At 40.2% G+C, this 14,787-nt stretch overlaps 1 protein-coding gene across 13 annotated transcripts in view; it reads right to left on the bottom strand.

Moving 5' to 3' along the window:
- elavl4 (ELAV like neuron-specific RNA binding protein 4) overlaps positions 1–14,787 on the bottom strand; it is a 68,046-nt gene that overhangs the window by 26,552 nt on the left and 26,707 nt on the right. For all 13 annotated transcript variants that reach the window (XM_083555524.1, XM_083555515.1, XM_083555523.1 and 10 more), the window contains 2 exons: positions 7,179–7,265; positions 3,816–4,056 (listed from right to left, as the gene is read on the bottom strand). In XM_083555524.1, coding sequence (XP_083411650.1) covers positions 3,816–4,056; positions 7,179–7,265 — 328 coding nt within the window. The remainder of the gene's footprint in view (positions 1–3,815; positions 4,057–7,178; positions 7,266–14,787) is intronic.

The following is a 14,787-nucleotide window of genomic DNA, read 5'->3' as shown; positions in this document are numbered from 1 at the left end:
AGATATTACACTTATATAATGCCTAAGAGAGGAAAAAAAAACAAGCTGATATGGCTTGGGCGGAGGAGTATGCTGAGTTAAAGGAATCCAAACAGGGTATGCTGTTTTAGTTGCACTATGACGCAGTGGGAAAATCACTCCTTATTTCCCCAGCCAGATGTCAGGTATAGAACGCTGGTTTTCTTCTTCTTGTGCCGTTCGTCGGAGGAAAGGAGACAGTGGAGAAAAGTTCATTGTTAGACAATGTAAATTGGCTTCGGGTGCTTTTAGCTTGAATAACAATTACACATTCCCCCATGCTCTCGCTATGATAAAATTGGAATTCATTAAGGCATCACGTTAATTGTCTCTCCAGCATAAATTTGAATATTCATGATCTCCACTTCACATCGTCACCGCACATTGTCTTCTCTTACACCTGTCTTGTGAAACATCGATCCTTAGTAACTCTCCGTATAGTTACTTTGGCTTTATTTTAGTCACATGCTGATTAAAGCAAATATGAAAAGGCTATAATTTTTCAACATGAAGGATTTTTTTTTTTTTGCTTCTCCAACAGGTATTCTCAGGTATGCTTCAGATCATTGCACAAGTTTTAACTCAGGTGGAGAGAACCAGCCTGGGATTGATACACAGTTCCAAGATCAGCTGGAAGTCAAGATGGCGCTCAGAATTTGCTTAGACTCGCTGCGTTCAGGTCAGTAGTACGACAGATGGTGGTGGTGTTTGGTGTGTGAGTGGGATATGTAACTGAACAAGCAGATGTAGAATGTAGGAGGCTGTTTGATGTCAGCTACATAAGTGTTAAACACAGACTGAACTGATAGGAGCATCATTTTGTGCGCCAAGCCATTAAGCACCAGCCAATGGTGCCTGTGGATTGCGGGAGAATGGGAAAACAATGAAGGGAAATGGCAGACATCAAAGGGGATGAGGGTGTGTGTGCTATTCAATTTTCCTTTTCAGGGGACATGATAGAACATTGGCCTGAGTGCCAGACAAAGAAAAAGGAGCAGTTTTTCATTTTTAATTGCAGTAATTGTTTGCCGCTCACAGAACACAAACAGAGGACTTTTATTTTAACCCTCCTCCTGAGGTGGAAATAACATGTGCAGTCAACTGCATTGCCCTGCATGACTATGTTCCCCTTTTCGGATTTGTCATTATAAATACAAGCACATTCATATTTATGCATAAAACCTACATAGGCAAACAAAAGCAGATCCTTGTCGGTACTCCAAACCTATAGATCAGTCTCTCTAGTGTCCTTTCTCACAAAACAACTGAGCACTGACTTCTTACAAACACATTTATGTGTTCCATAAGGGGGTTTCCACTGAAAATATAGCATAAAGCTATAAGAAACTCCTTCACATAGTATATGTGTTTAGCTCTTTTATTCGTAGTCGGCGGAGAGGAGCTGAGACAGCAGCATCGGCAAAGGATGCATGCTTGATTCAGGCCTTTAAAAACAAAGACTTTGCACTATGTTAGCAGCATAGCCATCTGTTTTATTCATGGCCCTAAACAAATTCTCATTGTAATGACATTTCTTTCTTCCTACCTTTAAAGCTAGGCTAAAATAGTTTCTGCTGACAAAATATACACAAGTAAGAATAAATATCGCCCCTAACATCTTACTGATGCAGCTTACAATACATTTCCTTTGCCGTTTGGTTAAGCTGACGGATTGAAAATATGATGGCTGATGGAGCGTGTGTGTGCATTTATATACAATTTTTTGTACCTATATATATTGGCACTTAATAAAAGACTAGGCCTCAGGTCTCTGATTTATTGCAAGCACAGCCAGCTGGTTAGAGGAGTACCGTGTGCGCAAGTGTGCATGTGCCAGAGAAGACGGGTAAACAATTTTCCTTGGCACTTCACTGGGCAGCATTTGGCCAGGCTGTTAGGGAGCAAGAGAGGTAGCTGTAGCTAGAGTTAACTCATCTGCCTGGTGTTTCATCAAAGCTGACAGGAACGAGGGGAAAGAGAAGAAAGTGGAAGAAGAGACCTGCCTGTTGTCACCTTGTCGAAGGCTGCTTTTGAACTGCCTGTAAAAGGATTCTCGCATACGTCAAAGTACTCCGGAAAACAGAGAACAACGTTTTCTCGCTTGCATCATTGGCATGCAGATGAAAGTCAAGCACTCCGCACGGGAAGTTTGATCTGGTCAAATATTTTGGCATTGAGGCACAGAGGTCATTGCTGCTCAAACTCCCACTCTCTTCATAGACCTCATAACCGTGAAAGCATAGTTAATGATGGCAGCAGCCTGAGCATACAATCATTTTTCTCAAATAATAGGAAGTGCTTAGTTAGTCTGAAATTCTAAAATGGGAAACTGAACCCAAGAGACAGGTGCCACATATACCTTACAGTAGAACGCGGCAGAAAGGCAGAAAGGATAGTATTTATAATGCATTGTGCTCTTCTGAGCCATTCCAGAGAGTCAGTGGAAGCGAACAGAACATATTATCGAGTGCTTTCTCACCCAAAAAAAACCTAAAAAAAAAAACAGGGCTGACTAATGCGTCATAGATTCTCACTTACTTCAATCTGCACCGTTACGTGAGAAAAGGAAAATTAAGTGAGATGAGGTGTAGCAATAATTGAGTGGTATTTAAAAAACTACTTGATCTGTTTTATTTGAATGAATAACATGAAATAACACAAAAGTAAAATGTTGCTAATCAAAGCGCAAAAACATTTACAATCTCATTTACCAGTATAGGTTTTAGTTAAGATTAATTCAAATTTACAAGCAACAAATTGAAACACATTACAATGTAATCTTTTTAAACTTTGAGTTTTATTATAAATATTTTGTCTACTGAGTATTTTGGAATATACCTTAATTTAGGTGCATAGTAATATAGCGCCATAATATAGTTTTTATGCATTTCTTGCAGCCTGGGGCAACACATCCCAGCAGTGGTGTTTCAGACCTAATGAAGGACTATAAATTGCTTTTTAACTTCAAAATTTATATTTAATGTAAATGCAAATTGGTACAATAGTGTGGATTGGAAAAAAAACCTATGTGATTTAAATTGAATTGCTGAACCATATGGAGACAGAAACTGGTGCCATTTCAGGAATGATGCTCTGCCATCTGCCTGCCTGCCAATGACACGAATGACCCACGATGCTTGTTTGCTTGGGATTCAGACTGTTTCTTGCTAGGATTTGTGAGCAGCTCGATACCGCTTCCCCTCCCTCTTTCAAACTCATCTCGTTTTTGTTTAAAGAAAAAAAACAGTGGCTTTAGGCCCAGCCCTGGTCTAATGAGATTATCTGGAGCAAAGTGTCACTAAGTAGGATATAAAATGGAAGCCATTATCTGGCATTATCTGTTCACAGCCTCCACATCCATCTGTGTGCCACCCACATGGCCAATAGTGCAGGATTAGCAGGGGAGTGCAGCTTACATACCCCAGTGTGTCCTCTTTCTGTCTCTGAGGGCTTAAACGTGTGGCCCCTACAGCGTAATGAGCAGCAGGAAGGCCTGAGATCATGGACCATTGCTCTGTGCCATATGAAACACAGAAGCGACCTGCAACACTGCCTCTCCGATCACCAGTGCTCAGCACTTACTTGATCTGCTGTTCCGGGAAGCATCAGTAGGCCGTCCTCCAATTCACACCTACATGCACACTTTGACGGCGATTTGACTGCTTTTATTTCAAGAGGGCAGACTGGCACTTGTATTTCCCTTATATTATGGTACCTTTCACACCCACTTCCCACCCTCTGTCAGTTCCTCAGCATCAGTTTCTCCCACATGCCTTCATCTGTGCTTCCTGTAGTACCTGTGATTTTGTCGCGGACCAGCTTGCAGGACTCAATCTCGCCAATGCTGCCAAAAAGGCTGCGGAACTCCTCCTGGGTCATGTTCTGGGGCAGGTAGTTGACAATGAGGTTGGTCTTGCTGTCATCGTTGGAGCTGCTGGTCTGCATGGGCGACGGGCAACTGCGATTGTTGCTCGATGGCCCGTTGGCTGTGGCCGGGTTTGGCCCATTCGTCACCTGAGGCTCCATGTTACTGATTATCTGTGGAGAAGGAATGTGGGTAAGACGAGGGAAACATGATGGAGTCTCTCTTATTACACAAGGCCAAAGCTTAAACAAAAACATCATTTATAAAGAGTTTAAATAACACAAATACCAATTAAGATTATTTTGTAAAGTGATTTATTTAGCTATTTGAATTATTCTCAACCAACAAAAAACATCAACCATCTGCTCTAAAGAACTGAATTAACTGCTTTTACAGTTATCCAACCTTCCCTAATACATTTGATCACTTCTATTACCATCAATACACCAAATGTACCTATTAAATATAAGTAAATTCCTAGAATAGCTTTATACAATATGGTGATATATGTACACAAGGAGCATTCCTGAATCAGTAGATGGTTTGACTTTGCCTCACAAAAAAAAGTATGAGTGACATGTTTGCATTTAAGAGCAGGTGTTAAAAGTCCTGAGGGAGATGGAGCTATCGAAGAGCATCAATTTAGCCTTCTAGTTGTTTTCTGAGTGCATGTGCCTTTAATGTCATCAGTAATCTTGTTTCTTTGTAGCGTTGGGTGGTTACAGCAATGTCAGTTCATGTGGGCTGATGCATGTAACTGTCCTCTCCTGTCAAAATGACTTAGAAATAACCAATTAAAAAGTGCTAAAAAACTTGGAAGGGTTCAGTTTAGCTTTCGCACCTTTCCGTAGTAAAGATCCTGACCCCAGGAGACAGCAGTGCACACTGTATGAACACAAAGCAGTGATGACTTTCTTGTTGTGTGTTGGGTGTTTTAAAGTGACAGGTTTTTTTTTAGAAACTGCCCACAGGGTCTCACAGGGGCAGCCATCACTGTCAAAACATTTCGTTTGTCACTAAAAGGCGCTTTTAAAAAAATCTCCTTAAAAGAAACAAACATTGATCACACCTGCCTAAACTCAACCCGTTTGTCAGTAGAGGGATGTTACCCAGCCATGTTAAATATTCAGCTATGCTTTTCAGGCATAGTGTGGAATTCAGACTGAAAGTTAAACTGAAGAGGAGGGGGGAGAAAATATCCCAATGCTTAGTGCTGATAGATTCAAAAGTGGCAAATAAAAAAACGGAGAGGGGAAAAGTGAGATCTAAGCTAAAATATAGCTGCTGATATCTTTAGCTGTTCAAGCTAGATTTTGTGTCGGTGCGCTGAGACTTTGTCTTCCCTCATAAAATAGTTGTCCTCTCAGTTTAAAGCTAGGCCAATATAATGTCTGAGAAAAAAACATCTCATTACTTCTAAATGTAAAGCTATTACAAATAAATGTATGTTAATTTCATTTTCACTACTATAAACTCATAGTCATTGGATATTATTTTGTTATTAATCTGGAGGCTTTATGGCAGACTTTACAGGTTTTCCCTTGAGACTTATTTACGTTTGTCACTGTTTATATTATTATTTTTTTTGTCCTGGCACACACATCCCTGCAATTTGCAACATGACAAAATGATGCTTGCAGCCTGAATGATGCAAAGTGCTGATGATGCGAATTACACTCTTGATGGTATGTACATGGTAGTAAAACAGAGATGCACACAGTGGAATATTAGTCACCACTGTAACAAAACCAGTTTGGTTTGTGAGTGTGTGTGTGTGTGTGTGTGTGTGTGTGTGTGTGTGTGTGTGTGTGTGTGTGTGTGTGTGCGTGCGTGCGTGTGTGTGTGTGTGTGTGTGTGTGTGTGTGTGGGGGGGGGGGTGTTGGGGGAGTGAGGGGGGGGTTAAGGGGTGTTATTCTTCTGGGTGTTATATTCGACCAGCATGTGAGAACATGTGCCTGTATTTTTTATAAACACAAAAATTACATCACATTAAAAACTTTACACTTGCTTTTCCTCACTAGTTTGCAAAAACGCTACGATTCCTCCTATGTTTTACCTATTCCCTATCTTTTTGAAAGCTGTCACATGATGGGGGCATTTGTGGTGCTTCTAAGCACCAGTGCTTAAACTGCACTTAAAGGATCAGCATTAGGTCTTAGGGGAATTTATACTTTTCAAAATATTGTACAGAATAAGTCTCTCCAACTGTGCAACAGTCCTTACAAATGGCGTCAGCTGGAGGTCAGGATGTAGTGTTTTCTGAGGCAGACTCAGGAGAAGTCAGCCTGTGATAAAGGAAACTTGTGGCATCACAAGAAAGCTTGGTGTCAGCTTGAAGAGAGACATCAGCTTGCATTTTTATTCAGCTGAACACCAGCCCTAGATTACACTGCTTTATTTCTCCAAATGCAATGGCAGATCTGCCGACTGTTCCTGAATGCTGTGTCGCTTTGCGCAAGCTGTGTGTGTGTGTGTGTGTGTGTGTGTGTTAGTGTGCAAATGTGTGTGAGTGGGAAGAAAAGTAACTCTGCAACTCTGCCTTACATAAGAATGTCAGGATGGAGATAAAAATACAGGTTCAACCAGCCTAATGTCCCCAAGCCAAAGAGATCCAGAGGTGTTTTGGATTAAGTGTGTGTGTGTGTGTGTGTGTGTGTGTGTGTGTGTGTGTGTGTGTGTGTGTGTGTGTGTTTGTGTGTGTGTGTGTGTGTGTGTGTGTGTGTGTGTGTTTGTGTGTGTGTGTGTGTGTGTGTGTGTGTGTGTGTGTGTGTTAGCAGCACCATGAACGGATGTGTTTCAGTGTGCCTGTGCTACCTGCCATTTAACCAGTGCACTATAATGGCCTTATTATTGGGGATGTTGAAATGTCAGGCTCTATTCTAATACATGTTTTCACTGGTAATGCTCTCCAGTCATTAGAGTGGCCCGGGGGCGGTGCCTAGCTCGGTGCAAGTTTCATGGCTTACGTCAACAAAATCTAGAAAGAAAGAGCCATAAATCTAGAAAAGCAGACGCCGAACTTAGGCAAATACGCCAACAGTGTTAAAACGTGTTTGTTAAATATCTAATTGTAAGCACTAAGACTTCTAATTAACATGTTTCTTAATCACAACACATACAGTGAAGCAAACCTACAAATCTACCTGCATCTACTGGGTCTGCACTTTATTACTATAAGCTCGGCGCACCCTTGACACTACCCCTGGCGCGCAGTGTGCAAGGCTTTTGTTTCGCCAGCAGGGCAGCAGCAGGAATGATGGTAAAAATGGCAATAAGTGGGTGGCAGTCTCCTTACCATCTTTGGCTGTGTCAGCAGTCCCTTGTCAGCCCAGCCCTGGAGCTGCGGCAAGTCTGCCTGACGCCACTGAGTCTCTGTCGATCCCTACGGGAGTGGGGGGGAGGGGGGGATGGATTGGGGCAGGGTCAATATTCATACAGGCCTCGTTTTTTCTAATACCAAACCACTGTGTATCACAGCCAGCCCTGACGGTCTCCAGGCACACTAAAACACACAGGCGGCGTTTTCTTTTTTTTTTCTTTTTTTTTTTTTTCGCACCTTGAAGAAATTTCACCGGCGCCACCTCTGTAATGGAGTATATGTGGGGATTATTTGATTCAATGCAAGTTGAGATTTGGCTTGATTCAATTCAATTCAATCTATATACGGGTCTTGCAAAGTGGGTGGGTGCAGTCTGAAAGCAGATTTAGAAAACGCTAGGTATTCAGCTATTAAAATCGAACAGATTCCACACTAGCATTCTGCATATTTTAAGAACAGTAGCATCATTTTTTATGAAGGATAACGTGTTAACATACTGATAAAGAACAAAATACCCAGAATTCTGTGCAGCCCCCAAGGTTCACAAAGCTGACCTTTTGAGGAAGATCATGCCTGAGACGAACCAAAGCAGGGCTGCCGCAATCACAGCCAGAGCCGGGAAATTCGGGCAACGTAAAAACAGCCAATTTAGACGGAGAGAAGGACTCTGAACCTGACCTTTCCCTTCGATGCCGGGGATGGTGGAGGAGTGTAATGGGAGTCATCCAGCGTTCGATGATGGAGGACACACTTCAGGATTAGACAGAGTCAGGGGGGAGGAGTGGGCTCCATCTCATCTTTTAAGCCTTAGCATGGATGCTTGGGCTTTTTAGGTGAGGGAGAAAAATGGAGTGTCAGCTAAAGTAGGAAATAGGAGAGGATAGCAGAGAGGATGGGGGTTGGGAGGGAGTGGGTACAGCGTTCAAGAAGCTGAGGTCGGTATTTTGAAATGGAGTCCAGCTCGAACAGTGTTTGCCTTTTTTTTTTTTTTTTTTTATTGTGTATTTTTTCATTTACGTGCCACCATGGTTTTAGTTTTAGTGAGGACCGCAGGGTATGACATCACATTCTTATTGCTATGGTAACGAAACATAATGCACATTCAATTGAAGTAAAAAAAAAAAAGAAATAATATTACTCTCTGGTCAGGCCTCTACCACACATTATATTATATGAACCAATTAATAACTACAAATAAGACATGCAGAATTCTTCAAGGTGAGAACAGGGATGACACGAGCCAAGTGATGCACCGGGCCTGCATTGTTCATCGTTCATCATTCAGTGTTCGGTTCTAAAAAGGACTTGGTTATTGAGCAGGACAGATGAATGTCCTTAGATAACAGCAGGGAGAGGACAGACTATAAATGAATTCACTCTCTATTTTCACTGACCTTTTCTATGCGCTTATATGTGTCAAACATGAGACAATGGTGCAATACTTTTTGTTCTTTGCCGTCTGTCTGTCTTTCTTTCTCTCTCACACACTGTCTGTCTGCGAGAGAGATGGTGATACACGTCAGCTAATCTTCTATTGTCCGTCATAATTACGCCATGGAAATAAGCATGCATGGATATGAGCGCATAGGTGTTTAATATAATTGCCTTTCCAGGGATGAGCAGTACTGTACAAAACCGTATCACTTCCCCACAATGTGATTTACAGCCACACTGACATTATTCTACACTCTGTTCGATTACAGTTGACCTGATTTTACTGTTTTTTAAGGCAAACCTGTTGGTAAACATACGTGTAGCCCGATGTTTTTTTACAAGTCAGAAGTGGTGAATTATGGGGAAGTGACAAGCCGACAGGCTTCTCGCAGTTCTGCTTAAGCCTTATAAATCAAAATATCATTGTGTGGGGGAAAAAAAGGACTCAGTAAGCAATAATTACATCTGCGAGCGTGCATTGCTCAAATGGAAGCTTGCAAGTTTGAAATGAAACCAACTTGCATAGTAAGCCGATGAAAAGATTCACAATGCAAGGCAGCAAACTGTAAAGCAATTTTCTTTCAACAACACTGAATTTCTCCTTTAAATGCATCTCCCTGGGAGGCATAATGTTTAAATGGGCAAATCAGAATATGAGAAATCAGAGTTAGCAGAAAATATTACTTACAATTTCAAGGCAATAAAGCACTTAATTTTTTAACATGTTTCCTATGATCTCTCTCTCTCTCTCTCTCTCTCTCTCTCTCTCTCTCTCTCCCGCTCTTTCACACACACACACACACACACGCATGCACACAATGCCAGTGAAACATGTTATCGATAGGAAACCTTGTAAATACAAATGACTGTATTAGCATTAGGAATGTCAGATTTTTTTATTCAGCCATGTCGCATCAAGCCCTAAAGCAGCTTTTGCACTGAATATCCGCGTGCTGTACTCCCCCTGCTGGTGAGCTGTGTAACAAACCTAACATTACCATCAAACATCAACATAACTAACCCAGAGTAGTCTTGTCTCACTCAGACTGATCCAAACCCAATTGCAAAGATCCAGATTCATGAAGTACAGTGTTGTACATGTGTGTGTGTGTGAGTATGTGTGTATGTATGTGTGTGTGTGTGTATATGTATGTGTGTGTGTGTGAGATATGCACTTTGCACAAAATGGAGGCCATATTGAAGCATACTATAGTGAGTGGAGCATCTCTTAGTGATTGGAGCATCCTGCAGTCTAGATGAAAAACTTGCCCATTGAACAAACCTTCAAAGAAAACATGAGAACAGAATTTTGTCACGTGGAGAATATTATCCAGAGTAATTTATCAGTACAAGGCAGATTACACATCTTCTATAGATAACCATCTGTACTGATATTCAGCTGTAAGCTGTTGAAATGTTGATGCTCAAAAATCAAATTTCTCGGCAGCTGTAAATAATAAGGAGAAGCATCCAACCAGCTGGGAGCTCGGTTCTTCAGTGGGTTATCAAAGGTTCAAGTTGAACTTGTGTATGTATGCTAGAATGCCAGAGGGAGCTAAAGCTGTCCAAACCGATTCAGGTCTGAGGCATTATACATTTTTGTATCCTAAGAACAGGTCAGAAAGGTTCTGTGTACATATTGATTTTTAATTTTTAATCGCTGTGGTTTTGCCTCTCTGGGACGCCTCCTCCCGGCTGCAGTGGAGCTCCGGGTCAGACAGATGCGCCGGCTAATCAATCCCACTACTAATGTGAGACAGCAAGCACTGAGTCTGCTCAGCTCGATCAGCATCTACTTTAGCAAATAGGCTTCTTTTTCCCATATCCTTTCTTCTTGCTATTCTCTTTATGTAAAAGTATCAAATGTTTCAGCATGTCCCACCATAACAGTTTTTTTATTCTCCGTAATAAAAATGTCAAATGAGCCAACAGACTTAATAATCTGTGTAGGTCTTTTGAGCTCTCAGATATTAACTGACCCCCGTGGAAGACCCTGCCTTTCACACCATCTTACACTGGTAATCATGTCAGTTTTGTCCTATCTGAAAGATGTGCTGACGTGGCACTTTTGCTTATGTGAAGCTAAATGGAGAACCTTGAGCTCAGTAATTTAAAATAAATATATAGTGACGTATGCTTGATGCACAGTAGCTGAGAGAGAGACACAGACTTTCCAGCCACATTGTTTTGAGGAAAAAAAAGCCAAAAATGGAACAAGGACAAGAGTGAAAATACAAAAAAACGGGCTGGAATGTATATTTGTCAATAAAGTGCAAAATCTAGCATTTAATAATAATTTAAGTAGTACTGACATTCAGGAAGTGTTTAGTAAATCGCTATTCAAACAGCTTTCGTGGAATCAGTTCAGTTTGTATGAGAGACATTATAAAAATAATTTGTACCGCCTTACATTCTTTGCTGTACAATCCCTTTTACTCTTTAGGTGAACAAGAAATGATTCCTCTTTAGACCTGGAAGCTTCGCCTTCTTTCACGTTCTTCATGTTTGTTTTTCTAAAGCAAGCATTACGTACTTAATATCAACATACACCTTCAATATTTATCGGTCTCTTTGCTTGGGTTGCTGTGTCTCTCTGGCTACATGGCAGAGACTGGAAGAGTGTCACAGCCTGATTGCATTATCTCTTACATTACTGCAGGTCTCATTAAGCTGGAGCAGGCTGGAGCAGCTGTGCATCTGGCCCAGCACTGATTCGTTTTCTCTGCCTTTGTGTCTCTGCTGTTCCTTTGATGCTCCGGTTGTGCAATCAAATTATTTTCAGCGGAATCTCTCTGACCTTTCTTTCTCTCCGATGGAGGAACTTTTACTCCCATATGGTTTCAGGTGACTGAATTATTGACGATCCTTGAATATGTAGAAGAATTTATAGAAAAATGTCAGGCCGATTTTTCTTACTCTGTCCTTCTTTGTGCATAATGAATGACAATAATTTTGCATTTGATGAGAATTCCTAATTGTAACGATTGTATCCGAAATCCAACACATCTTTTCACAGTTCTTTTTATGTGCTGAAGGTTAATCTTCATTAAGTTAATCTTCATTACATGAATTCAAAACTCAAATAAAGCATATTTTCATGCCACTAGAAAAAATTGGCAAGCAAACAATAATTGATTGTTCAAGTGTTTAATTGTGTATCAAATGGATTATCAGGCACTTAAATCCCATTCATTTTGTTGTCATTTTAAAAGTGGAGAAATAAATTAAAGTGCAAACGCAGAATCTAGATAATAAGAACACTGAGACCACTGTGTTATTAAACTATGCTAATTATAGACTCTAAACAGACTGTCTTGCATTATTTCATCTTGGCTGGGGGAGCCAGTGGGAAAGGGAAAGAGCTTGGAGCAGAAGAGAAGGGAGGTGAAGAGGTGGGAGTGAAGCAAGTGAGAATGAGAATGGAGAAGAGGTTATGATGCTAGAGGAAAAGAGATAAGCAGAGATGATAGCAGACTGGTAGAATCAGTGGAACTGCCTGCATGTTTCCTCTGGGCTACAGCTTTCGAGAGACACCTGTGTCTTTCCCACTGCTCACATTTATCCCCTAAACCCAGACAGCTGCCCCCTTTTCCGTTTTCTCCCTCTCCCTGGCTGTATTAAATTTATGTGCATGGATTTGTTTTGGCCTTAAATTAACCTTTCCTGCACCTTGTCAACAGAGGTGAATTAGCACACAATTTGACAGCATGTCTAATGTGGTAAAAGGGATGTTCAAACAATGATGTGAAGCTACTAAAATCCACTTTAATTATGCATACATTCACTGTCCAGTTCAATAGAAACACATGCTCATTTGAGTAATTATCTAATGAGCCAATCATGAAGCAGCAATGAAATGTTAAAAACCATACAGATACAGTTCAAGAGCTTTATTTTTCATTAAAAGAATCAAATAAATAATAAAAATAAAATGTATATGTGTATATATATATATATATATATATATATATATATATATATATATATATATATATATATATATATATATATATATACACACACATATATATATACATATATACACATATATACATATATACACATATACATACATATATACACATATATATATATATACATATACATTTTATATCTAAAATTTATATATATAATTTTTCATGTTTTTTTTCTGTGACTTTAACTGTGGAATGGTCTGGCTTGATTATTTCAGAATAAAACAGAGATTAAGATATTAAAAAACTTTAGAGATAAAGTTTGCACAAAATATTATAAAAAAACAAACAAACAAAAAAAAACATAAAATAAATTGTAAGTAGTTTGCAGGCTAAAACACCTTGTGAATCATATAATCATTTTTTACAATCACGGTGAGCAGAAACGCGTCTCCTAATTTTCACTCATGTCACCCAAAAAGTCGTTATTTGCACATACTCACACAAACTGGATAATAATGTAAACAGAAAAAAAAAAACCAATAGAATTGTATTAAATTTTTTGACTGCTCATTATCCATGAGCTTGTGCCCACGATAGCCTCAGATTCCTGTTCTTGGTTGACAGGAATGAAACCCATTGTTGTCTTCTGCAGTTATAGCTTTTGTGCAAGCTGAGATGCTTTTCTGCTCGCCACAGTTATAAAGAGTCATTCGAACAGTATCTACAGGTTTTGATGCATTATGCTGCTGACACATAATTGTCTGATTGAATAGCTGAATAAATAAGCAGGTTAACAAGATTTTTAACATGTTGTATATTTTAAATGAACTTTTATCATGAGTTTGCAGATGAATTACAATAACTAACCTAAAGCTGTAGAGCATTTATTAAAAAAAATAAATCTGGTAAACCGTTCAATTGTTATGGACTCACTTGTAGTCCAAAAAAGCTTTTAAATCCGTGCTCTTGACAGCATCCCAAAGAAAGGAAAAAACCCTCCAGTCCAGTCCGGTCCAGCCCAATATGGGACGGCTGGCTTTATTCTCAAACTGGCTGCATCCCAGTTCTGCACTAAGGCAAGCGGAAAATTGGTGAGCATCTTGATGCGACACTTGAATTTGTGTGGCTCCAGTGGCTCGCTGCTCTCGCTTCCAGCTTAAATGTTAGAGATTTTGGCCTCCTGCCTTGCCAGCCAGCGCCTTATGCTGCGTTAACACCGGCTGAAATTTTCATTCCTCATGTCGTTTAAAACTCTCTACGCTGGCAGCTTGTAAATGTTCATATCTTTAGTTTACTACTAGTTGCCATGGTTTCATGGCAGTGGCAGGCAAGTGCGACATCCACACACACACACGCTAGCTACACGATAGAATGTTTATAAAATCACCCATTCGACTAGATGACTTCTATTAAAAAGCTACAATTCTGTAGTGAAATGTTTGTGTAATTAATTATGCTCTGCATCGCTCTCTACCCGAGTCACAACATTAATTTTTTTTGCGATTAGGAATAAATGTGGGACCAAAATCGTGGAGTTCAGTTCTTCTTTTATTCCATCTTTTTCTGCTGCAATGGTCGCCATTACATTTGATGAATAATGATAAATAATAACGAATAATTCCGGTTGCCTTTGTCACCTTGTGTTGCTGCTGGTGGTAGTGCAGAGTCTGCTCATTTTATTTCAGTGTGTGTAGGAACTTCACAACACTAGCTGCCCATGCTTCCATTAATGCTGCATGAATTTTTTAAAGCTACTGAGGAAGCCTCATTAAATGGCATGTAAGTCTCAAATAATAGCTGAAAATCCAGAGGATCTGAAGCTACGGTATTTCTGTCAATGGCCTAGTGGCATTAGGATATACGGCTCTTGTGCAGGGTTCATGATGAAAACAGAGGAGTATATGGCCTTGCCTTCTTCTGCTAATCATTGATAGCGTGATTATTCCAGCTCGCATTCCCTTCATTTTTAACTACGAGTCTTCTTTTCTTATTTCACAAACAGGCTGCTGTGTGTACCACACTAGAAGTGAGGGATTTCTCTTGCTGTGAAAGTAAAGGTGACCTTGCCTGAGGTGTATTGGGGAATCTTTGCTTTATCCAGCACAGCTCGCAGCACAAGATTATGTGAGTGCTGTGCTTTAGTTTCTTTCTGCGCATCCAGGCCGCTGGGCTGTAGCTACAGCATCTGCATGTAAAAGCGGGTGTGTTTGTGTGTATGAAATTTTGTCTGTGCG

The sequence above is a fragment of the Silurus aristotelis genome, assembly GCF_946808225.1.
Source record: "Silurus aristotelis genome assembly, chromosome: 11".
NCBI lineage: Eukaryota > Metazoa > Chordata > Actinopteri > Siluriformes > Siluridae > Silurus > Silurus aristotelis.
The sequence above is the reverse complement of the archived record's forward strand: the minus strand, read 5'-3'. Positions and strand labels throughout refer to the sequence as shown.